At 30.7% G+C, this 27,986-nt stretch overlaps 1 protein-coding gene across 1 annotated transcript; it reads left to right on the forward strand.

Annotated features, from left to right (window-relative positions):
* Positions 1-18,116: 18,116 nt before the first annotated feature.
* On the forward strand, positions 18,117-18,430 carry LOC122609698 (mini zinc finger protein 2-like). The gene has a single exon (XM_043782647.1). It carries the CDS (start codon positions 18,138-18,140, stop codon positions 18,420-18,422), a length of 285 nt encoding a protein of 94 aa, XP_043638582.1. The 5' UTR covers positions 18,117-18,137; the 3' UTR covers positions 18,423-18,430.
* The last annotated feature ends 9,556 nt before the right edge of the window (positions 18,431-27,986 follow it).

Here is a 27,986-nt window from a genome sequence, read left to right on the forward strand (position 1 = left end):
AGAAAGGTTGGACTTTATTAAATGCTACTTAACTGATATGATATATATATATAATATAAATGTGTACATATATAAATTGTAAATATTGATTTAAAATATGATATTTTAATTATGAATATGTTTTACGTGTGTGTAGACAATGACATGATACATATTAAATAGTATTATTTTAATAAAGAAGTTAGGATATTAGTATCACATAACTTGATTAATTTGTTATAATTATGCATTAACTGTTTGTACAATATGTTGTAACCCTTGTATTGTGTGATAAATTAATTAAATTACGTGGTACAAATATCACTTCTCATTATCTTATAGTGTTGTCACATATCTAATTTTGGTAAAAAAATCTCTCGTGTGCTTATTTGTAAACACATAAAAAACATGAGGTCCCTATCATTTATTTATTATACACAAAACCATTAAAAATATTAAAATGTGAGATGTTTTTCACTCAAATTAAATGTGTGACAAAATTATATTCCCTCATAAGATATTTGGTAAAGTATGAACTAAGGATGAGCATAGGACCGTCCCGGTACCATCCCGGTCCCAGTACCAATGGTACCAGTCCCGAATATCACCAAAAGTTGGTACCGATCCCGATCCTATATAAACCGGTACCGAGTGGGACGAGACCGGGATTTCGGTACCAAATCCCGACTAGCCCCGAAGTCGTCACGTTTTTTGGTTTGCTATATGCCTATATTCATTTGAATACTTGAAGTTGAAGTTTGTTTCTTTCGTAGATTCCTAAACATTAGCCTTTTTTAGCCACTTTCGACGGCAAAAGTTATTGGAATACTTGTTGTAAGTTCAGATATCTTTTTCCTTAATTAGTGATTTACTGATATTTTAAGGAACCGAATGGCAAGCAGTAGGTTTACATTCTTTGAATAATTTATTGTATAAATGTATAATAATTTGTATTCCATACGGTAAAAGTGGTAAAATGTAATCATGGAAGAGGAAGACCAAACATTAATTTGTATTCGAGTTATGAAAACTTAGCAGCAACTTAGTATGTTGGAACTTAGTATGTTGGTATTGAGATTGGTGCCTAATGTTATGAATTTCTGATCGTGATTGCTCAAATGTGTATCATATATTTCATGCGGCTTAGATGGAATATGAGAAATTGAATTAAGAAAATTCTTCTTTCATCATACAAAATATTACTTCTTCGAGTTGTCGATTATGCTGTTTTTCAATCTTTTAAATTTGAGATTAATGGTTTGAATTTTGAATTCGAACGTTGAAGGGACTAATTGTGTAAATATTTTAAATTTTGAACGTTGGAGGAGCGTCTTTTAGTTTAGCTATAAATGTCGGCTCCTTATCAGATATTTCTACCAAAACACAAACTTTTATATATCTGCAATGGCTTCTTCATCAAGAGTCCCTAAATATAAACCACCAATAACTGTCGATCAAGTGAATGACAGTATCATGGCTGATATCCTCGACCACCAAACGTCCAAAGAGGAACTTGTTGAAATTGGTCTAAAACTGGCACCGAAAAAAAATGGTGTCTTGAACAAATCCGTTATATACAAACAGGGCATTGTACTGAGCTTGAGTGTTAATACTTCACTTATTTACAAGGGAAGTATGACAAAATTCAGTTTGCTAATGCGGTTTTCACCTTCAACGAGTTCATCATGAATGCCAGAGCAGTCTATAAGATGAAAAAATATATTCTATGAACTATTATGCTGTATGTTTCTCTTTAATAAGTTTGTAATGTTTCTAAATTATGAATAAAAGTCTGTTTTTATTAAATTACAAAGTACACATTATAATACATAAAACAAACTTAAATAAAATACATAACACATACTTAAATAAAATACATAAATTACACTTAATAAAAAAAATATCAAACAGACTTTCCCATAAACAGACTTAATTCAAACGAAAGTGGACAACCCTGATAAGCTCCCTAAAACAATGCTCGTACCTGAAGCCCTTCCCATAATTGCGATGGTACTCCTAATGCGCCGTTGCATAGAACATCTAATCAGATTGCCTTTGTGCATTGAATCTCGTATAGATTATCGTAAAATGCTTACATTCATTGTGAATTTTTTGGAACTGACCTAGTAGTTGAGATTTGCCCCTTGGACGTTCAATGGTGTTCGCGTTGAAGGGCTCAGATATGTTGGTCCAAAAAGTGATCTGGCTTGGGAGGTTAACCATTTCACATTTTTATATCCAACACCTGCATAAACAAAAGCTGTTCGGATTCACTCCATATTTGTCTGGCCATTTTGAAATATAATGGTTTTGAGGAGGATAAAAAATGATTTGAAAGAAGTTGTTCTGAGTTGAAATGAGTGTGTTAAGTTGATTATAAATAAGGGAAAGAAAATAAATAAATAAAAAAAGTAGTAGCCGTTTTTTTCAAAATTTCAAAAGTTCAAAGTTTAAAATTAGTAAAATGGGCCCCACAAACCGATAATAATATAAAAGTTGATTTATTTTTTAAATTATATAATTTTGTTAAATATAAAATAAGAATAAAATAAAAGTTGAGGAAAAGTTGAGGAAAATGTGGAGTTGGTAGTGAGTAAGGAAGAGGTATTTTAGGAGAGATAAAAGCTGATGTGACAGTGAGAAAGAGGAAGGATGGTGTCGTGGGCTGGCTGAGGCCTTAGTTTACAGATTCGAGTTTATATGTTTTAGATTTAAAGAGCTAGAGTTTGGGTTTTAATACGTTGTGGCAGACAATATTGTCATACAAAATCTCCTGCTAAACTTCAAATCACGTAAAACATGTTGACGGTAAATCAATAGTCGTATTTTTTATAGCAATCAGGACTAGTTGGGACCAATCAGTATTTTATGGATTTTTCTCGATACTGACTGATATGTCGTATTTTAGAGCCATTTCCCACAATGAATATAATTGCTTTAGCATGGTTTATAAGTCGTTTTTGTATACATTTGGTGCCTTTATGGTATTTGTTAGTGTTTCAGGTTACTGACAGGTGTTTAAGCGTAGATCTGGAGAAAAGACATTATTGAGGTGAAATAAGTGCTAACGGATGATTCCTGAATCGTTTGGATGAAGATAGCAGAAAGTCAATGAATGTCAAAGCTGGAAAGTGGGGAGTTGCCCCACAACTTGTAGTTGCCCCGCAATAGGAAAACAGAGGAGAATCGTTGCCCCGCAACACCTTCAGCTTTAAATCATTGGACGTCAACAAGTCAACACGAAGCTGGACCTCGTTGCCCCGCAACTTGTAGTTGCCCCGCAACTAGGTCCGAATCTGGGCAGATTTTTGGAAACTTATAAATAGCTTGCTTAATCATTCCAAAACCCTATCTCATACTTTCCGGCCGTTTTTAAGACCTTTTGAGGAGACTTTTGATCAGATTTATCATCCTTGAAGATTGATATTACGATTGGATTATTCTCGTTATTTTCGTTCAATTCTTTGTATTCGGTAACGATGAATTCTCTCTATTTGATTTGTTATTTCATATTTAATATGAGTGGCTAATCGCCTTTTCATCCATCTTGATGGAGTGAGACATTATGTAAGGATTGCACAATAATTTATAATTCAAGTGATTTGATTTAACGTTGTGTCATGATCTTAATCTATTATTTCTTTATTAGTTAATTGTTGATTGCGGATAATTTATATTCATTGCTTAGTGACAACTAGGGTTTGGGTGTAAGTTATTTTGATTGCTTGGTTATAAGCAATTGGTTCTATGACAGGTACGGAAGAGGGTAATCAATAATTAATAAGAATTAACGGGTTGATGGTTGGGTACAATCAATAGAAACAATTGTTATCTGAAATGACCAAAACCATTGTTGAACTAGAGAAGTTATAAATAGGCGTCTCGGGGTACCGGTCTTAATAATGAAACTAGTTTATACAAGAGAGTCAAATAAGTTGTACACTTGACGGGTACGGGGTTGGCGATTAATTTGAGTCTCGGTTATTTAATCACTAAATTGAATTTGAACTTCATCAAATGTGCAATCTGAACATGTTGTCGAGCGAAATCAAGATGGGTGACCCTTAAATTATTGTTTTCAACAACAAACTTCTCTTTCGATTAATCCTTTGGGATTACTGACTTTTAAAATTAACTACTTGCAACGTGGCAACTAAGCCACAAAAACCCCCATATTTTACTTGAATCATTTGATGTTTACAATTGCTTGTTAAAGTCCTTGCGAACGATCTCGGCTTACCAGTTTAAACTATTCTGCATGTGATCAGGTACACTGCCTGTGAGTGTGTAGTAGTCAGTATTTCGGTAAATCGTGTTTATAAATTTAAAACTAGATTTCGCACATCACTGACTCCGATTGGTACCAGTCTCGGGAACTGAAAAAGGTGAGTCCCGGTCCCACTCGGATTTTGGTACCCCTTTTTCAGTACCGGTACGGGATCAGGATTTGGAAAATTCCGCTCATCTCTGTATGAACATGTGACCTCTTGCCTTTATTTATGGACCCATTTAGTCACATGATGGTGATATTAATGGGGTTTTACCCTATGGATAAATAATATTATCACTTTCCAAATATCAAAATGTATCAATCTTGTTTTTTTTTTTAATGATAATTTTGAGCTCAGCAACATGTTTTTTCATATATCCAACTTCAGTTCCAGAATTTCTAGGAGCATTTTGCTCACACTAGCAGGTATGGCTCCAACATGGGGGCATTGGGGGAAATTGCCCCCACCCTAATTTGTTCACAATGTATTTTTTATTTATTTCAAAGTATATTTGGAAATTTGTCCAGATCAAAAAAATAAATAAATAAATAAAAATACATATGCAATAAGTGATATACGATTTTAATCCCAACTTTCAAATCTTAATTTTAAATGATAGTAGCTATAAGTAGATAATCTTCATTCTCCTTCTTTATACATATTTTTTTCTTCAACAAATAATACTTTCATTTATTGATTTAAATTAAATTATCCATATATATTATCCCAAATTATTAGGTTTCTTATTTTCTTTTGGCTTGAATTGAAAGATGAAAGTGTGATGATAGATTGAAAAGGTCGAAGAGAGGTTTTGTTTTGGGAAATCTCACACATAACATACTAAACAACATATTATTTGTTATCTTGTATTGATTTAATATAAAGAGAAGTAGATATAATATAGCATTATATGGATCGTCTAAGTTTAGTGAATAGTGTGTGCTATTAGTTATACGACGAAGTTGTAGTTGGTTCGTTATGTCGTCTTTTGAGTTTGCATTTAGGTTGTAATTGGATGGTTATTATTTTGTCGGTATATGAATTTATCGAAATTTGATCGTTATATTTAAAACAAAACTTTTACCTATATAATGTTTTAAATTTGCCCCCTTACGATAAAATTCTTGGCTCCGTCCCTGCACACCAGAATTAGAACTCAATACCTCTCAGTCTTAGGCTCCACCATATATCAATTCATCTATTGATAATTAGTTCAATCTTGTTTTAATATCTGATAAATTTATATTTATGTTATATGCCGAACTTGTACATGTATCATTTTTCAAAGTAAATACATGTATCGAAAAGGTTCCATCAATTCTGAATAAATATTAATTAGTCAAACTATAGTAAACATAAAAAGATAAATCACGTACAGTATGGTTAAAAGCCGTGAACAACATTTGTTCCCGTGGCCTAACCGTGGGCATTTTTCGGTTTTGGGCCCAACCCGGTCCAAACCGGTTTGGAGGGATGTTGACCCAAATCGGTTTGAGGTCAAACCCGAACCGGTTTGTAACCGATTTGGAGGCTTGAAAAACCCGACCCATTTCGAACCGATAGGGTCGGTTTGGGACTGGTTCGGGTCTAAACCGATTCGAAAACCGAACCTGTTAGTTTTAACTACGTAAATCATTTTTCAGTCACGTGATTGTTAATGATTTGAAACTAGGACCCAAGTTACCTTCCAAATGATAATATTTAATGAATTAACACAAAAAACTTCAAGTTATTTAAAAAAAAATAACACTTAAAATTAAGTGAAAACTCACTAAAAATCACTAAAAATGCTAAAAAGCCACTTTTTTTTAACTACGTAATCAATTTTTCGGCCACGTGATTGCTAATAACTCGAGACTAGGACCCAAGATACCTTCCAAATGATAATATCTAGTAAATTAACACAAAAAACTCTAAGTTATTTCACAAAAAATACTTAAAATTAAGTGAAACCTCACTAAAAATCACTAAAAATGCTAAAAAGTCGCTTTTTAACTACGTAAATCGTTTTTCGGCTACGTGAATGCTAATGACTCGAGACTATGACCCAAAATACCTTACGATGAATAATATCTAGTGAATTAACACAAAAAACTCAAAGTTATTTAACAAAAAACGCTTGAAATTAAGTGAAACCGGTATCTCGGACCGAGTAGGCTTGAAACCGATTTCTCAAACCGGTATTGAAACCGATTTAACCATAGAAATCTTGAAACCGGTTTCGAACCATCGGTTTGGCTTAGAAACCGAACTCATTTGGTCAAAATCGGTTTTGACCGAACTCGATTTTGGTTTTGGTCGAACCGGGTCGGTTCAAACCGGTTTGGATGGGCACGGCTGCCGTGGTCTGTGCTTTTAGTTTTATGGTCATGTCCTCACTAGTCACTACTAATATGCTATTGTGGGCGACGGATTGTTTATATCCAAAGTTTTGAATAATTCAATAAATTAAGATATCTGAAGTCTGGATTTGAAAATTTAAAGGGTATGTCATTTGCGTGTAAAGGGTTGAGATTTTCTCAAGTTTAAGTAACTTGGGGGTAAAGTTGAAACGTTAATAGTCATTGTATTACAATCAATGATCATGATTCAATTATCATTTTTAAATTTTAGTAATTGATTTCAAATCAATGGTCGAGATTAACCAACTTTATCCATCAAGTTAATTATAACTTGAAGGGATAACTCGCGTGTAAATATGTAATTACACTTCCCATATACTCGAATAATTGAATAGGAGAAAAAGGTGGTGACAGAGACATTAATCCAAAATACCTTTTTGTTATTTGCGGCTTTGCGCGTTTTGTATGTTTGACCTTCTTGATGCTTTCCTAGTTATCTGGTCAAACGGTCAACCTACATATTGTTTGTTTCAATATGTATGTTTAACATTGAAAACTTAACCAAAAATAAAAATGGCCATGAAAAATATGACCACCAAAAGTAGTAAAGGATCCTGATGAAGAGAATTTAATGTAAAAAGGAAAAAAGGGATTTTTCAACATTATCTCTTTTCAAAGACAAAAAATGATACATTTATACACACCTACATGATATATTTATTGTTCTTTATCGGCGTATAACTTAGTAATGAAAAGTTACATGTTAAAAAAAAAAAGAAATGAAAAGTTACTGCTAGCGATTCAACCCAACTGTACGGGCAAGCCTGGTTAAACAAAATTCAAAAACAACTCCTTCAAAACCAAACCAAATATTGAATCTCGGACTCGTATGTAAACTTAGATGCCTCACCAGACACCAGTCACCAAACACATCATGGATCATTGCTAGTATTATTTAATACAGTAGTATATTTATACTAATCAAATATTATCTTATAAAACATTTTGCCCTTTTTTCAAATCTTAATTAAGTAATTGAACTACCTAAATTACTCTTTTTTTTATTCACTAATTTAAACATCTCTACCTAATATACATATAATACCCTTAAATCTCAACAATTCATTTTTTTCTCTCCTCAAATCTCAACCACTTATTTTTTTTCTCTCATCCATAAATCATTTTATTTCTCTAATTTATTCAAAATATCATAGTTATAATGGCACGACTTACATAATAAATAATGCGCGATAAACTGACCCGACTTACATGATAAACAATGCTTTTATCTCAAAAACCGTATATCGATAAATTATAAAAATTGTATGGGTGTTCTTAAAATTTCATGTTATTTCATTAGAGATGTTATTCGATATACTTTCGACGAATTTTGAAATTCGAGGGCAGAGCCAGTACGGTTAAGGCATTTGGCTATCATACTCTATGACTTGAGTTATCACCCCTACCATCTCACCGCTGCAACACGTAACACTGGCCAAGAATTTTATTATATATTTAATGTTTACATATAACTTATTTAAACTTGAAAGTAGTTCAGCTGATAAACAACACATGGTTTGAAAAATTAGGAAGGATACTATTTTGGCCGTTCAAATTTTCATTTTGAGGTATTTGGAAGAGCAACGAATTTTATTTAACTTCCAACTTGATGAATCATTCCAATAACATTGGCTAATAATTTTATTATATATTTAATGTTTACATATAACTTATATAAACTTGAAAGTAGTTCAGCTGATAAACAACACATGGCTTGAAAAATTAGAAAAGGATACTATTCTGGCCATTAAAATTGTCATTTTGAGGTATTTGGAGAGCAACGAATTTTATTTTATTATTATTTTTTTTGAAAGGTGAATTTCGCTTGAACACTTCGTGTCGTGATTAGACAGAGGAAGGTCTAGCATACGTTGTCTTAACTGAGTTCGTGCTAGAGAGATATCTTGAAGTAGAAATAGTTATTTTAAATACCCGATGGGAATAAAAAGCCCCTACTAATCCGCCTGAAAGCACAACGATTAATAAGAGTAAACCTTGCCCTCAAACTTGAATCTAGGTAAACTCAAACCAAACTTTCATAAAAAGACTTCCTATATCCTCCACAAGGTTTGAACACGATACCTCTTGAATGGGAAAGTGACCTTTCACTACTGAGCTAATGCTCAATAACTTGAGAGCAATGAATACTTCAGTATTTGATCAAAAGGGGGTCTCCCTTAATAGTCTACTTAATTAAGGAGGTTAAAACACTTAGGTATTCTACTTAAAGAGGTTAAAGCACTTTGGTATTGTTGTGTGTTTTGTTTATTACCAAATATTTGAGAAGAGTATCATGATTTTTAATACTTGAATCCTAGCCTATAATATTCTATTTGTTGGTCCTTAAAGAGATTAAAGAAATTGGTAAACATTCTCAATCTTTAAAGAGAGAGAGTTTTAAGTTCGAGTAATTTGTACCTCCTACTAGCCTTATTTCTCATAGTTCTTAATCCTCTACTTTTGTATAAATAGTTTTAAAATTTATGGATGATGCAAAATTTGACTTAATATAAGTATTTGTAGGATCGTTAATTATTGTTTAACATACACAGATAAAACATTGTTTTACTAAATTTCTTTTGTAGATTACAACATGAATTATAAGTATTTGAATTCGGTTAATGTTTTAACTAGCTAATAAACCCGGGTTTTAACCCGGGTATTTTAACTAAAACTTTTAAAAGCAAAAAAATTATAAAAAAAAAATATATGTAGATTTTGTTATTGACATATTATAACTTGGTTTGGAGATATTAAATTGACTAACATAATTTATATATACGAGGGTTGGTGTCCGCGCGTTGTGGCGGTTAAACGGTGATAATAATACAAAACAGTGGGGAAATCGATATGCGTGTGTGTAAATAGGAAGAAAAGAAAGGAGTGACTGTGTGTTAGATCTTGGTAAGGTGTTTGTCTGATTGTGTTTAGAGATATAGAATTAGAGGTAACGTGTGAATTAGAGACAATATGAGGATATTGAATAGATTGTTGAATTTCTAAAATAGGGAGGCCAATTTATTTTATAAGGGATTATAGATATATGGGTACCTATTGCATTAACAAAACATAAAAATATTTTTAAATAAAAATAGAAATTTAAAATAAGTATTTAATGAACAATTTATCTTTAAAAATATTCAATATTAAATATGACATCATAAATAAAATAAAATTTTTTGAAACAATATATAAACATGCCACATAATGTTGTTTTCTAAAAATAGTTTTGTAAGACAATTTTCTTTTATTATATATAAAGATTAGTAAGGTTAATAATTCAAAAATATTGCCTTTTCATTTAGTTATAAAAATATCAGATTCTATAAATAATAAGTATACAATATCAGTTATTATCAAATAATCGAGTAGTAAATTTTTATCGAGCATGAGTATCCAAGGTCAACACATATATTAATTTTGTGAAAAAGACTATATTAATTTCATGAAAAAGACTAACAAAGGAATGGAAGCATGGCTGATAGTCGATTGAAGACCTTGCAATTCATATAAAAATTTCGTGAATACGACTAACAAAGGAAAGGAAGCATGAAAAAAGATTTCGTTTTCAATATAATAATACGATTACAAAACTTTTTAAACCTCATATAATGGTACATGTCTAGACTTATAGTAACTACAAAGTTAAGACCATTTAGCTAAGTTATTTAGAACCATAATTAGAATTAACTTTTTCAAATTTCAATCAATAGATGGATTGATATTTTGAGAAACTTTGGTATTTTGGATTCAAATTTTGATAAGCTCTCAATTGACGGGGGTTTTCTCACTGAATCCATATTTTGTGACTTGAACGTCAACACTAATGAGTGAAGTTTCCATTATTTTCTCATATAGGAAAACGGGCCATGTATATAAGATTGCAGCCCAACAAAACAAAATAACATATATCCATCGGCCCGTGCACTTAAAATTTTCTTTTAGCAATGAGCCAATGAGCCTTTTTCTAGAGGTTTAGATTGAATTTAAAGTTAAATCCAAGATTGGTTCTGGTTGTTTCTGTATTTTACAATGGGTCTCTTTCCAAGTTTATAAAATAACTAATTACGTACCGGCCATTGCCCCGGGAAATATAACGGTGCTTTCAAAAACTTTATGCACGCCTTTTATAATATATATACACGATTTAGATACCCGAACGTTGCCTTGAGAGACGAAACATTATTGTATACGAAAAATGTAAAATTATAATGTGCTCTCATAAATAAACATATTAAAAAAATAACGTATGTGACATTATCTGACTAATTGTCAACTATATTTAATTCTATGGGATTTATGTGTATAATGAAAAGTTGTTGTGAGTAGAATTATTGTGTAAAAATTGTTATTATCAATTTTATCCACCTATTAAAATGACAGTATAGATACCAGTGATGGAATTAAGTCGATGATATTGTTGTTCATCAAAAAGGAATAAAAATTTGGGGGCAAAAACATCTTAATAATATTTCTGTAGCATATGAAGTAAAACAGTTAGTAAAAAAAAACACTTGTTTTAACAAAATGTTGAAAAAAAAGAAGCAAAAAAACGTTCTGAAATGTGGGCAACAGGAGTCGAACCCACGTAAGTTGGTCGTAGGAGGCAACGCTTTTGACAAACTACACCAATTGAAGATTTGTTATTTATTTGATCTAAGTCCTATTTATACGCTTTTAATTTCGATTAAAAATTCTGCACGCAACCCCGTACCTCCGTTTTTATTACTACTAGAAAATTTTGGATCCCGCGTTGCGGAGTCTCAATTCCTTTGTTGAAACGGTTTGTTATTTTGGTATATATGCCGTGAATTTTCAACAGCTTAATTAGAGATAATTTTGTCATTAATATGTTTGTTTAAAAGTATGCAAGAAACCAAAATGTAACCCGTAGTAGAAACCTGAACGGGATGTGATATGACAAAAATATCAATATATTAATTCAGATATCAAGTGGATGCGATATAGCAAAATGCAAGTAGTGGTACGGGGTGTATCACAATAAGTTTGAATGACAAATAAAAAGTGTGGAAAAAACAACAGAAGTACCCCGTAATAAAAAATCCGAAAAGGAAAAACAAAACTAAAAAAGAAAAAGACGTGACAAAATCCGAACAGTATGCAATGTGGCAAAATCCAAACTATAAGAAACGTGCGATGTGTCACTTTATAATCGATGTCACGTGTCAAGTTTTAATAAGCATGGTTACTATTGATAACCATGCCAAAAAAAAAACGAAAGAAAAAACTCCAAATGGGATCCGTAATGTCAGAATCTAAATAGTGATGCAGGATATATGATGAACCAATAATAGAGATCGTATAAGCAAAAAAAAAGGTATCAAAAAACCAAGATAAACCGAAAGATAAATAACCTTAAAGAAAATAGAAATAACAAAGGAAAATTAAAATGTTGAGTAAAACTTTCCAATATATTATTTGGAACACAAAAGCCAAAAACTATGATGAACACCAAGAAAAAACCCCAAACGGATCCAAAATGGCAAAATCTAAATAGTGATGTGGGGTATACGATGAACGAATAGAAAGAAAACACAAAAGCAAAAAAACTATGTAATGAACCAACAAAAACCGAAAGAAAAATAACCTTAACAGGATCCGATATGGCAAAATCCGAAAAAACGCGGGGTATAGGTGGACCAATAGAAAGAAAACACAAAAGCAAAAAAACTATGTAGGAAACCAAGATAAACCGAAAAAAAAATAACCTTAACGGAATCCGATATGGCAAAATCTGAGAAAAAACGCGAGGTACAGGTGGACCAATAAAACAGCGCCACGTGGCACTGTTCATAAACTTGAGCCTTAATGATATTGTAATGTATAATGTCCGTAAATCAAAAACATTTTACATTTTTGGACTAAAATTAACAGATTCATTAGTGAATGTTGTCAAGTACTCCTGTGCTCCTCACTTGCAGTATCAGTCAATCAGTCATGCATGTAGATAATGACCCTTACCAATAGATCCGTTAATTTTGAACAATTAAGGGTAAATTACATTTTTGGTCCTTGATTTTAACACGTTTTTTACTTTTATTCACTAAACTTCAAAAATTGTAAATTATACACTAAACTTGTCACTTTTTTTTCACTTTTGGTCACAACGTCAACTTTGTTACCTTTCCTCTGTTAACTTGTCCAGATTCGTTAGTTTTTTTGTTTAGTTTTTTTTTTTTTCCAGTTTTCGTCATTTTCATTTATTCCATTATTAAAAGTGATAATCGATGAAAAGTACATTCAAAACTCAATCCATTTATATGATTTATTACAAATTTATGTAACACAAACAAAAATATTTACGGTTAAATCATAAGACGTTATCGATTATTCAAAGAAAAAAAATTTAGAACACGTTACTCCGGATAACCGTTACAATATTTTATTTTAATATAGTTTAGCAATAGTTAATAAAATAAATTTATATAACACAAACAAAAACATTTACGGTTAAAGTAGAAATAAGAAGACTAAAAAATTCAAACAGAGGCACTAAAAAAATATCTAACTTTATAAATAAAATTTTCAACTAACAATTAATTCATCGTCGTTCAAAGAGAAAATCAATTAATTCATCTAATCAAACTATTTTATAATCAATAAAATAGTAAACTGTTAACATAAAAAAATTGTTTTAAAACCCCTCACAAATTAATATGTATTTCACTAATCGAACAAAACAATATCTAAGACATGACGTTAGGCCGATTATCACTTTTAATAATGAAATAAATGAAAAGGACGAAAAGTGGAAAAAAAAAAAAAAACTAACGAATCTGGACAAGTTACCAGAGGAAAGGTAACAAAATTGACGCGGTGATCAAAAGTGAAACAAAGTGGCAAGTTTAGTATATAATTTGTAAATTTTGAAGTTTACTGACTAAAAATGAAAAACGTGTTAAGTTTAAAGACCAAAAGTGTAATTTACCCAAATATAAAATCCCCGACTCGATTAGATCCGTTAATTTTGGACCAAAGATGGAAAAAAAAAAATTAAATCCGTTAATCATGGACCAATACATCCGTTGATTTATATATAAAGTGGAAGATTTTTCAATACAAACCGTATGTAGTGTACAAAATCCTCAACTTGATTAGATTTCTTACCACTTGGTTAATTTCATAACTCCGATCCAACAAAGTCACCTTACAAAAGAAAGACACCTGAAATTATGACCTAGTGGTATTATTTACATAGAATGGAAAGTAATTAAGCTCTGCAGTACCCAAAAAAAATTCAGTGAAAGCAAACTTACAAAATTCATTAAAAAATAAATATAAAATGAGGCAAAATGTTCTAAACGTATAGAACAATTTTAAAAATCCATGAAAATATAAAAATACATGAATAAATTTTGAGAAGGGACATTTGACCCCTTTAGTACCGTCCCTGGCCACCACCCTATCCCCTTCTAGTCAGTTCATGCTGGGTAAGTGGCCTTCATTGGCCACTCTACGTGGCTACCTAAGGTCACTCCATGTGACACTTCCCATTATGAGTGTTGTTTTCTCATGATTTTGATCATTTTTCGCTGTCAGTTTTTTTTACTTTTAACGTATACCCGCTTTGAAACTTTGTTGAAATATACGAGAAAGCTGACAAAATCTACTTTCATCAATTACTTCTAGTCCAAGCGTTCAAAACACCCACCATAAAAATAGAAGATAATTAAACACAATTGATCGTTTAGAATGATAAAATCCAATACAAATGTGATGTTAAAACGTGTTTATTTGAGGCCACATCGATCAGACATTTATATGATAAATATACATTAAACATATATATACTAGTCCGTACGATGTACGGATTGAACATATATATTATAAAAAAATTGAAGCTTGCCTATCTTTATGCTTTCGCTCAAATGGAAATAAATAAAAATAACCTTTTGTTTATTTATTGTTGTCGACCAACAACATTACCAAACCAAAAATTTTGTTTTAGTTTCTTTATAAACTTAAGAATAAAATTTTTTTTGCTATATGTTATCGACGGACTGTAACAGCAAAACGGAATAGGTATTTATAGGTTAAGAAGTTATAATGGATTTGAAAACTAAATAAAATTGTTAGGTTTAAGAGTTATATTGGATTGGGAAACTAAATGTATGATAGATAACGTGATTTTTAAAAAAAGGATATACTATCATAAACTCTTAAAGAATTTAATTTTAAATTATAATATATATTGCTGAAAAGATACTTGTCATTTTAAGGTCGTGCCATGTGTTATCATAAGACCCCTATAATATTGTTTTAGTTTATTGGTAGATATATTGACTTATGAATTAAGTAGCTCTTGTTGGTGATTGGGGCATCAATGTTGAGGTACATTATTACCGTCAATTTTGTCACATCTGTTCCACCTCATCGCTTAAAACTGGCATAAAATACAAACACTGTTTCAGTATTTTATTATTATTATACTACTATTTACTACTTTAAAAATACAATAACTCATTACCTTCTTATTAGGTTTGCCCACTCACTTCGGTGTTGCCTCGTTGATTAACTGACGAAACAAACCAATTTCACAAAGCTATGATACGCTGCCTATATATGACGTCGGTTTGTAAGGTACAACAACCAGCACCAACAAGCAAGCTGGCAAGACCATTCTGAACCCTTTAATTAGTTATCAAATTAATGACGAATTCAACAGATAACCAAATAGGTTACTCGGTTTTCAATAACATATATGTTGGGGAATTTCGCAACTAACGAACTGATAACCGGATATAAATAATCTTTGAAGGCACGTAGTCGCTTTCCGATTGAATCAATTTGGTGGTTCACCCAAACTATTCGATCAATCGGATACAATTAAATATTAAGAATGTTTTGTGAGTTTAATTTTGTGTTTGAGAGAAAAACAGAACCAAAGAAATAAGAAAGAAAATAATTATCGACCATCAACAATGAACGGGAGCTCGATCCCAGCCAGCGGCTTTGCCCCTTGGACCCCGTTCCAGGGGAGCTGCCCCCGGACCCCTGTATCTTAGGGTAACAAATTCGGATAGGCGTGCACTCCGCACCTCCAAGCCTAAACGATGTATTCTTATGACAATAATATATAACTGTATTTCTAGAATTTGTATATAAGTTTCAAATTAAACGACTTAATTTTAGTGTAACTTCTAACCATCCCCTTGTGAGCTAAAGTTATATTGACGCAGACGGAATACGAGATAGATAATTGATCCTGTTGATTCTAAAAATACTCGGAAACTATTCTTCTAAACTTTCGTTGATTCAAATTGAATACCGAAATTTAAGGATTTCACATTAAAACAGACACATATGTGATTAGAGAAAAAATGATTTTTTGATAATTTGAAAAACTAATCATTTCACCATAATAAGATACATATAAATATGCAAGCAAAATTCGAACGGGCCTAAAAACATTAATGGGCCAAAAGTTATAAAAAAAAAAAAAATTCCAAAAAACATCAAAAAAAAAGATAAAAGAAAAAAGTCCATAAGTCCTAGAAAATGGTGTTTTTGGGGCTGGCACAAACGGCCTTCGGAGCTTGGTAGTAAAAGTTACAACCATTTTAGGAAACACCTCTTTTTACCCCTTAATTTCTTGAGCTTCCAAATTCAAAAACGCCTGGGCTTCGGCCTACATCATATATTCTAATGGCATATGTGCCTATAATGAAAAATCTATTAAAGGTATAGTGATTTAATCATAGTTTTTAAAATGTCTAAACATACATGCGACAATCACATGACTGACATGAGAGTTGTACAAATTTGATATATATTCTTTTAATCTTTATTTATGGTCATTTTCATATACTTATTAAAATGAGATTACCCATTACCCATTAATCTGTCGTGAATCAATTAACTGGAAACCTTTTACCCAATTAGTACCATCATCATCGATTAGATTCATTGAATAGATAACTATACTTCATACCAAATTGAGGATTAGCATTCCATACATTGAATCAGTCATTCATTAAGTTATTAATGATATATATGTATGTATATATATGTATAATGTATACTTGTAAAAACATCATTATATCTTGTCAAACATCATATAATGTTATTATCAAATGAGGCACAAAGAGATGGATTACGAGAGTTCATGGAATTTAATTAGGTCACTTAAACAAGCCAAATGAAATGAAAGATCATATTTGATACATTGAATTATGCCATTATACTTTTTTAAAATCAGATTAATCACGGATCATACATAATCCTATCTTGATAATAAAACTAGTCACTTCATTCATATTCTTCTATAAATACGAAGGTGACACTTTTTATCATTTCACCTCATTCCCTCATGCTAGTCATAATTCATTTTTCATATTAAAATATACAAATTTAGTAGTAGCTAGAATGGCATGTTACAATATTATTAGAGTATGATTTTTATTCGATTCCACAAGCCAAATTAAAATGAAAGGTCGTAAGGACTTGTTTTTTTCATTGTTTTTCCTTAATAAAGAAGGGATCACTTATATTTAATTAAGTAGTGCTTAATTTACTATCAACTGTGTTGTTAACATTCTGGTAATGAATTCATAATTGGACCACTCTAGGGAGTGTTTGTCACTTAACTACAAAATTATCACCTCGCAAATGATATTATTGATAGTTTCATTTACGACCCTTTTAGTTTAACTTACTCACACTTTGGACTAATAAATTTCAATTGTAGTTTGAATTAACCCATTGGAATAATGTGTTGACACCTTATAACATGTCCACTGGATATTAAGTGATGCTTGCCAACTTTTTATGCAAACATATGGATATGACATTGTTCTGGCAATATATATATATATATATATTCAGTTCACATTACGTTTTATATATAACAGGATTGAGTATTGTTGTTATTGTAGATATCTATATACGTACATTGCAAATTACGTACAGATCAAATCGACTATAGTCTTTTCATATCAAAGGTATTATAGTAGAAGTAGTAGCACCACCTAATTTATCGTGATGGATCATTATTTACTTTTAGAAACTAAAAAAGGGGATTCGAAAATTGCATCTGAGTTACCTAAAAAGGAAAGTTTGAAAGAGAGATTTTTAAGTTACAAGAAGGGGCCTGGGATAAGAAACTCCAAATGTTAATTGTGAGGTACATGTGTCTATAAAATAACATACATGTGCAAGTACACATGCATGCTTCTTGACCCAAACTTAAACTACAATGTAGCCATGGAATCTTCAAATTTAAAAATAAAAAAAAAAAAAAAAAAAAAAAAAAGGAAACTCAAAAGGACTAATAGTGATTAACACAAAGAGTAAGGATAAGATTGGCAAATTAATAAACTACAAGGGTGAAAAGTGGAACTAAAACAAAAATATTCTTAGGGTTAGTGAAAATCTTTAGGGCCTATAAATAATCCCTTTTAGGGTTACGATTTGTTAACAACAAAACAAGACATATATATATATATACACATTTCTCTAAGGAAAAATGACCAAAAAACAAGTAGTGTTGAAAAGGGAATTAGAACCACCATTGATGGATTCCGCTAATTCATCAATGCGAGTTCAAGTGAGATACGGCGAGTGTCAGAAGAACCACGCAGCCAACGTTGGCGGGTATGCAGTTGATGGATGTAGAGAATTCATGGCGTCGAGTGAAGAGGAAGAGACCGAGGCCTCGCTTACCTGTGCCGCGTGTGGCTGCCACCGCAACTTCCATAGAAGGGTGGTGGAAACTATTGAGCAAGCTGTTGGCTGCAGCGATTGTGAGTGAAAACACAAGAACCTACCTACTTAATAAAAACGTCTAGTCTCGTGGAAACATATCAACTTCTATTTATACTAAAATGTTTGTGTGTGAGGTTTGTTTGTCTTCTTGTGTGTGTTTATGGTTTTGTCTTTTAGCGTACGTGTGTGTAAATGAGCTAGAGGTGGGTGAGTTAATGTAAAATTAGGTTAATTTGTCTTGTCTTTTTCGGTTTTTTTGACTTTTCCTTTTAAGACTTTACTCTTATAGCTTGTTCATCCTATCAAGCTTTGGTAGTAAAATAAATAAATAAATAATACTAGTTGCTTTCTATATATAATCTTAATGTTTCATATAATCATCTTTTGATCATCAATATTTAGCTTAGCTAGGTAGCTCACATTTTGCTAAATTTCATATATATAAATATCATAAAATCAGACTAGTACCTTAATCAACAAAGAGCTAGCTAGCAACCTTATGTTAGACTAATTTCCATACATATTCATCATAATCTGGCTAGTACCGGACAACTTACCATGGCCGGTACGCAATGTCATTGCACACACAAAAGAAAAATTCAAGTAGATAAAGATGATACGTATGATTTTCGTTCAAGAAAATAAAGGTACATTACGTATGTACAATGGTTTTTTCTTCATTCCTAGCTCATTGTAGGTAGTTCAACAAGTTAAATCAAGAGATCAAGAAACTTTTCTGTCAAATTTAAAAGTTATAGGCCATAAGATTTGAGCACGGGATAAGAATCAAGAAAGTAAGATAACGTAAGATTCGCATGTTCAAGTTTCCATTTTAGGAAAGGTGGAGATTAACGACAGATGCATGTACCTAAATGAAAAAGATGTATTAGTTGTTAAAGCCTTAGTTAAATGTATTTAACTCATGGCTAGAAATTATAGTAAATATTAATTAAGTTAGTGTTTATCAAACATGATATATGTAGCAATTTAATTAAGACACTAATATGATCAATTTGTATGGAATTAAAAAGATCAATTTCATTTAATAAACAAAATTGGGAAAGAAAAAAAAATATGAATGAATGGGTCATGTGGTTAGATATGTGTCAAATAGTGAATTTAAGTTAGGCATAAGTTAACATATGAATGTAGGGAACAAAGGTTCTGGTATACCTGAACTCAAAATCGGGTAAATGTCACTTCTAATTTTGTCTTAAAGTACATGTTCTAACGGGAACGCTCTTACAAACAAAAGTTAGAAGAAGGAAGGAATGAATGAATACTATATCTTTTTGGGATAATAAATGTGAATGTTTTGATAAAAACAACAAACATTTAAGTTCTATATATATACATATATATATAGGTACCGCCATTTTGTAATAGAAAACTAATTTTAAAGAGATTAACCATCCTCGTGATGGTAGTCTATTGATTGAGAAACATGTAGCATAAAAACATAATTCAAAATGAAAATATACTTAATTACTAGCTTTTTATATATTATTAATGAAAACATTGAGGAATACTTTTTATGTTTAAAGTGCCCAATTAATTTATATTATTCGCTCAATATCGGACGAGCCTGCATAGTACAAACACGTCGATCCATCGTATATATATGGAAAGAAAAGAATCCATCTTCATCATGGTGTTTAATTATTTATATAGTCTTAAGAAAATATCAAAAACATATGCCTTTGCTTAATTAGGATCAAACTTTTATACACACCTATTTTACTTTCTTGGTTCCGAAAATAAATTGGATACCCAGAGAACAAGCTAGCTTGTAAGGCCCAGTATTTGTTAGTAGATGCCTATAAAAGTAAAAAAGTAAACCACAATTATATTGGGCTCATTATAAAGTAAAAGTAGTAGTTTGATACAGATTCGAAAGCCCATCCAAAGACTATAATTCGTCTAGTCCATTATCTAAACAAACATAAGCTCTTAAGTCTTAACTACTCCGTACATTATAGCTAAGGCTGGCAAATCGTGTCTTAACAGGTTCGGTGTACACAAAATTCTCAGCTTTCAAACATGAAAATGACTCATTTAACACTTGTCTTTGATGATTTGAGTTTGACAGTTATTCGTTTTATGTATCAAAAAAGTTAAATGTTGAACTTTAAAATATTAAAAACAATTATTTTTAAAAATAGAAAAAGTTGCATAGTACATTTTTTACTTAACAGGTACTTTAACAGGTCTTAACAGGTACTAAATTGTCAGCCTTAATTATAGCCTAATTTGATAGACATGTAAACATCTTTCTTAATTTCTTTTCTTATCTTTTATCATATTTTTTGAAACGCTGCTCAATTAGCTAACAAAATGCGCATGTTATGATATTTATTTAAACTATATTATTATTGGATTGGTTCAAGTTTGTGGTATGATATGTAAAATATAGAATTTGTAAACTTTGATCATTTCCATTAGAAAAATATAATGACTTGGAACTTAAAACATCTAATTACAAATTTGTATGTATATACATTATTCTATCCAATTAATCACATTAATAAGTTACATGGATTTCATAACTCAACCTATTATCCATTACTCGTAGCATTTTTTTTCTAACCACATTATGAAATTTTATTAACTAAAATCGTTTAAAAAGAGTTCAAACGGAATGAAAATAATTACATGAAAATTACTCGTGCTATATATATTCAAATTCATTATTAATTATGAAACACATGGTCAATATAAACCAATTATATATATGTCAAAAAGTTGCAATGTGGGCTACTAAAACTGGCTCGACAACCCCCGCTTCTTTTTCTTATGAGCACATGGTGGCGATGGATACACTAAAAAGTCATAACAATCATAATAATGTGTGATATATATTATATTAACAATTATTTTAGTGAAAAATAAGTATTATGATATTAGGTAAGACATAGTAATCCATCCCTATCCCGATCGTTAATATAAACAAGTATCGCAACAAATTCTTAAAGGATGTTTTCTCAAAATTCCACTATTAGATATAGATGGAGGTTTATAAGGCTAGTATGTTGTGCGTATTATGTGTACATAATGTCACAAAGATTAATACTTAATTACTTTGTATAACCACATGCCTTAGGGGGAAAAAATATGGAGTGAATGAATACTGTGAAGTTCACCAAAAAAAAAACACATTTTGATAATGCTTCAATTGAACATATATACGCATAAGTTTAATAATACTCCAAAAAGTATGAAATTTGTGTCTCATTGTACTTTGGAAAAAAACAAGCCTCTTTTTTTTTTTTATCAAGTGTAATCTTTATTTACTTTTGTCGCAAGGATAGAATATGTAGGCCATTAACAATTTTCTACATTGAGCGGATTCTTTTTATTTTGTCTATAAAAGCAACTAATTAACATCAAACAAAAATACACCAACATGGCATAGTGGTATCAGCTTTACGTTATAACTCAGTGGTTAAAATTTCTCGTAGTGTGATCGGATTGATTGGATTGTTGAAATTAGACGTTATTTTGACATATTGAATACGTTTCTATTTAAACCAAGCTAATTTGTTAAACATTTTGTTTCGACTTTTATACATTATCTTTTTATTTATATTTTTGAATATTGAGTTACTAGTTATTAGTTTGTATTCAACACACCACAATAACATTCAATTGAGTAGTATGCAGAGCTCGAACCACGTATAACTGGGATGACACTCAGCACTCTCAAAATCCCATATAATAATCCAATCTTACAAATGTAGAAAGGAAGATTCAAACCTTGATAAATTTTCTAAAGTCTAAGATCTTACCAATGGGTCATCAAACTATTGGTGACTTTTATACATCTATACTACTTTATAAAAATTATCACACTCTCTTTTTTAACAATTTTCAACACTCTTTCTCATAAAAATGTCTCTATGCGGAAAGACTATTCTACCCTTAATGAATTAATTAATTTTCTTTCTTTTATTCATTAATTTAAACCTCTCCACTTAAAATACATATGCCCTTAATGAAATAATTTACAACATAGACGCATCAACTCCTAAAATAAATATACTACTCCTTTTACATTAATTAATTTTACAATATTAACCACACCGCCGCCACCCGTAACGCCACTATCACTACCAACTACCGCCACCACTACCATACCGTCACCAACATCACGCCGCCGCCGCCACATTATGTGGTTAAAATTAAGGGAAAATGATCCGTACTGCAGACTTTACCTAAGCTTAGGTACTGCCACATTAAAAAAAAGTTACAGATTAAACCTTTGAATTTGATAAACATACATAACCCTCGTGAATTTTACATAAACCCCATGAATTTTACATAATCCTCCTGATTTAACTAAGATAAGTACTGCATGTTTTACATAACATTTTCCCTAAAATTAATGATAGTTATTACTGAAAGATAAAAAGAAACATACTCCATATTAGATGCATTTAAGTAAAAAAGACATTCAATTTGGGCTTCCGTGGATACATATAAATTTTTAATAGATGATGAATTTGGGCTTCCGTGTGATACAATTGAAATGAGGATTTAAGCTATAAAACAGTCAAAAAAATAAAAATAAAAAAATTTGTCTCAATACAACTATACAAGTAGCAAGTTTCAAAATTATCAATACATGTGTGACATATCCAAATTGCATACCAATAACGTACAAAAATTTGAAAATACGTTGTACACAAAATGGTATTTTTCTCGGTACGTTGCATAACATTGAACAAAACTTAAATATGAGTTAACTATATTGGTATTTGTTTAGAATTCGTTACTTATAATGAGAACAAAACACAATATATATCGCTATTATGTAACCAAAACCTTTTTAATTAGTACAAATAAGATTTAAAGAGGGAGGGGAATAAATTCGGGAAATAATTAGGAAATGGTTGAACAAAAAGGAGTAAAGGACCACAGTAAAAGACACGATACAAATTCCACTAGCTTATACATTTGCAAATATATGATAACGATTTAGTGGTCCTGTGTAGCACTCTGCAAATCTCTGTTTTATCTTTGCCAAATTATTATATATTCCACTGGTTAATTTAAACTTTCAGTAAATATAATAAACTAGCAATACGGGTTATATTCATAACAGATTAAAATATTAAAGTGAAAAGAGATTTAATTGTGAAGTTATAAGGAAATTGGATTTGAACAAAATAAGATTTTATTCTTAAAACTTGACATATAGTTGAAGTTTCAAAATAAAGATATAAATTATGTAATTATATGCTAATTTATATGAGATTTAGGCTAGTTTTTAATAAAGTTTCAAGAAATGGAATTAAAAATCGAAAGTTATCTAAATATATATATTTTTAAAAAATAAATAATTAATAAGAAAAAAATCTATGGTGTCTATTAAGCTTGTTTTAACTGATATTATTTGATATTTGATAGATAGATTAATGAGCCAATTTCCACTGAGTATGTTTTTGGAACGAAAAATAATACGAAGGTACTAAAATTAGATTTATAATTTTATTGTGGAGGGGCATAAGAAAATGAATTAATGACCAATCGTGTTTTATTAACTCTTCGACTATTAAGACGTAACAAAATATTATATGACTATTTATTTTACTCTTTGTAAGAAAATATGGCCGGCCTAAAGTTTACTAAATTTCTAATTCTACTAGTCATTTTAATCTCAAAAAAAAAGAGAAAAACAGGACAATCTTTCCTATACGGCTATACATACATACATACATACATATTATTCTGAATTAATTTTTTTCACACCACATTGATTTTTCTCTCATTTTGCTACTAAATTATTGTACATCTAGAGCATGCTTATTACTTTTTGTCCATGGAAAAATACTTCTTTTGTTTTTATGTATGTTATCATTTTTTATATATTACGGAGTATTATTAATCTTAAATATCATAACTTTCTCTAACAATGTCACCATTGTATTAATACGTGTTTGTAGCTGGTCTTGAGTTTTGAAAAACCTTTAAAATAAGATATAACAAAATAAAAACCTTAAAAATTAAAACTATGGTTTCTGCAAATGGATGTATAAGTTTCGGACCATGAAAACCCATCGAAGAACAAGAAGTGATTTCCGCAAAGAACACATATACCCCATCTCTTAAATTTCTTACAGACTGAAAGTGACTCGAGAACCATTTGATTATTTTATGTCCTCATCTAACCTTGATGATAATATTATATCTTATAATTACATGTTTTTTCAAATATATATATATACTAGGTTTAGCCCCGTGCGTTGCACGAGATAACATAAATTTCTATTAAATAATTCAACAAATATTCAATATAATAAAAAACTGTCATCGAAGAACAAAGATATTTTTTTATGTAATGAAGTAAAATGTCAAATGACAAAGTAATAAACATTATTAGAAGTAAAAATTATAAACCTTAATATAAATCTTCACTTTTTTCATCCTCCTTCATCTCTTCCACAAGTAATGAATATTTCACCATTCTCTCACCGTCTATGTAGGAATTAATCTTGACTCAGTCATATTATCTAGTTTGAGTTGGTTTTATTTAAGTTAGTATTTGAGTTGGTTTTAGTGTTGCTTCAAATAAATGGTATAAAGTCATGGGGTTGACCGAATTATATGCAATTGAGAATATGAACGTTATGCGTCATACCCATGACCAATTCCTTAGGTAGAGTTGATAGTTTATTTGTTTATTTTTAGGATCACATAAAATGTAGTTTTGCCTATTTAAGGCTTATTCAGTCATTGAATGAGAAGTAAGTTTCACCTTTGTTTTCTATATTTTTGTACGTATTTATACTCTCTTTTCATATTAACATACATAATATACATACTGAGTGAGGTTGAGAGTGATAAAAAAACCAAAGAAAAAGATAAAATTAAAAAGGTGAGAGGGTGAGGAAGAAACCAGATTTACACTACCATCACCACTTTGCTACCGACCCTTTGGTACCTACAGGGCGGGTGGTGTTTCAACTGGTCACCGGTCGATCACCATCTTGCCTCCTTATGTATTACGTCCACCCTCAAAGAATTAAACATAGAGTATATAAAAACATAAATTCAACTTAAATTAAGACTACATTTTTTTATGTTCCATGTAATCTAAAGTTTATATTTTTACAATATATTTATGTTAGAAAATAAAAATTAAATATAAATATAAAAAAAATATATCTCAAAAGATATTAGTTAAAAAAAATTAAGAATCATTATTACTTTTTAATAAGAATTAAAAAGATCTTTAAAATATGGAAACTTTTATAAATTTGAAATATGTCATTAATATATATTTTAGGTAAGAAACTATTACCATATATCTCTTTTATATATATGTTAACTGTCATCTAATTATATAAATAATATTTTTAATAATTTTCGTGAGATTTTAGACCGAATATCTATCATGTTTTCCAAAATATAAATAAAAATCTCATTAGATCAAGTGGTTTTTGTTTCACGTAAAAAACTTGAGGTTGTGGGTTCTAATCATGCTTATGACTTTTTAATATGCTATTTATTTATAATTAATAAAGGATATGTGGTTGTTGACTGGATGATGATTCATCAAGTATGTATAGGTGTCAGCTTACGTGTCAACGTTTAAGAGACTAACAACGTGAGATCGCCACGTAGGAAAAAGATGATGTGGCGAGCTCTGAGATATGCCACATCATCAAATTGAGATAGAGAACTATATATATATATATAGATAGATAGATATAGATTTTTGGTAACTTGTGTCACAGTTGCATATGTTAAAAAAATATTAAATGAACTTAGTTAGTTGTTTTTTGAATACATAATTCGTAATTAAATCATATCAAGTTTTACTTCTTATTATAGCTCAGTAATTGATCACCAACTTTATATGCTTAAATTGTTAGGATTTTAATAACCAAAATGATGTTTATTCAATAAATAAACATAGTTCATTAATCTAAGGTCATGTTTTATACTCTTATTGAACATAAGGTTTAAATAGTAAATAATTAAAAACATTTAATTATTTAAAACATATCAAAAAAAATTTTTATTTTTTTTTGAAAGTTAACTTTTATTACTCACACGGCCTACACCACCACAAAGTGATGAGGCAAACTGTACAATCGATTACAACAAAGCAAAGTTACACCAAATTTCTCAACTAGTCGTACAATGTTTTCCTCTATTTCTATACCAAAAAAACCCAATCGATCTAATATCTTGAAGTATATTTTCCGTGTTAATAACGCCATTGGTGAACCTTACTTCGTTTCGAGCCTTCCATATATACCAACACGAAACAAACACAATACCTTTTATGACTTCCTTTTCTTGTTTACCAATTCTGTCTAGTTGGAAGAACTCAAACAGATCTTTAACCGAAAACAAGAAAATAGGGAGGATTTTGCACCAGATACCAATTTTGTACCAAATTTCCATCGAGACTGAGCAGGAACAAAACAAGTGCTCAGTTGATTCATCAAACTGGTTACACAACCTGCATATGCTCGAGTCGTAAGCACAATTCCTTTTCTTTAAAGCCACAAGTGTAGGAAGGCGATCCATGGCCAATCTCCACATGAAGATGTTGACCTTTTTTCGGCACCCACTTGGACCAACTAAACACAAACCTGTTACTGACATCTTTGTCTTTTCTTGAAATTTCCTTTACCACTTTAATGTTGAAACCGTTCTTGCTATCACCAGTCCATTCCCAAGTGTCCCTGCATTCTCTGAGTCTTTGACTAGCCAACAATCTGGTCATCTTTCTTCTCTCTTCCACCTCGTCATCAGGTAGTCCACCAATATCATTGTTTTCAAAGATTTCAAAAGTTCCAGCCTCACGATCGAATCTGTCTTTAATAAGGCACTTTTTTTCTTTTTCCTTTTTGAACAGAATCGGGCACTCCTCCTTAAGAGGGTTATCGCAAATCCAAGGATCGAGCCAAAATCTAATTTGTGAGCTAGTTAATTACTAGAGCGGAAGCTTATAATAAAATAATTAAAACTATTTAATTCCATAGCCAAGTAAATTACTTGGCTATTGAATTAAATAGTTTTAAACTTTAATCTATTTGTTGAAGTTCACCGAAATTGATAACACCACCGCAGCCAATTTGATGGAGTATGGGGTGATTGGAGAACTTTGAGTTGGAGGGTTTTTATTGGGTAAAAATTGTTGTGATTTTAACAACCAGAATGATGTTTATTCAATAGATGAACACAGTTCATTAATCTAGGGTCATATTTTAAACTTTTATAAAACATAAGGTTTAATTAGTAAATAATTAAAAACATTGAAGTATTTAAAACATATTAATTTTATTTAAATAACAATTAATGAACAGTTAATTACTAGAACGGAAGCTTGTAATAAAATAATTAAAACTATTTAATTCTCTAGTCAAGATCTATCGTGTATTCATATAATAACTAAACAAATAAATAAGAAGAACAACTAACCTTTTAGACGACCTTTCGAAGACGTTATTCATGAGCAAGAATAACGTGACCTACTTTCCTCGAGATAGAGCCCGAAGTCGCGCCCCTCAAAAATCTTGTACACGCGAACGAATCTTCGGCACTTAACTAAGTGCTAGCTATAACTTTATGTTATAACAAATAAACCCACCAAGAA

This window comes from Erigeron canadensis, chromosome 8 (assembly GCF_010389155.1).
Source record: "Erigeron canadensis isolate Cc75 chromosome 8, C_canadensis_v1, whole genome shotgun sequence".
NCBI lineage: Eukaryota > Viridiplantae > Streptophyta > Magnoliopsida > Asterales > Asteraceae > Erigeron > Erigeron canadensis.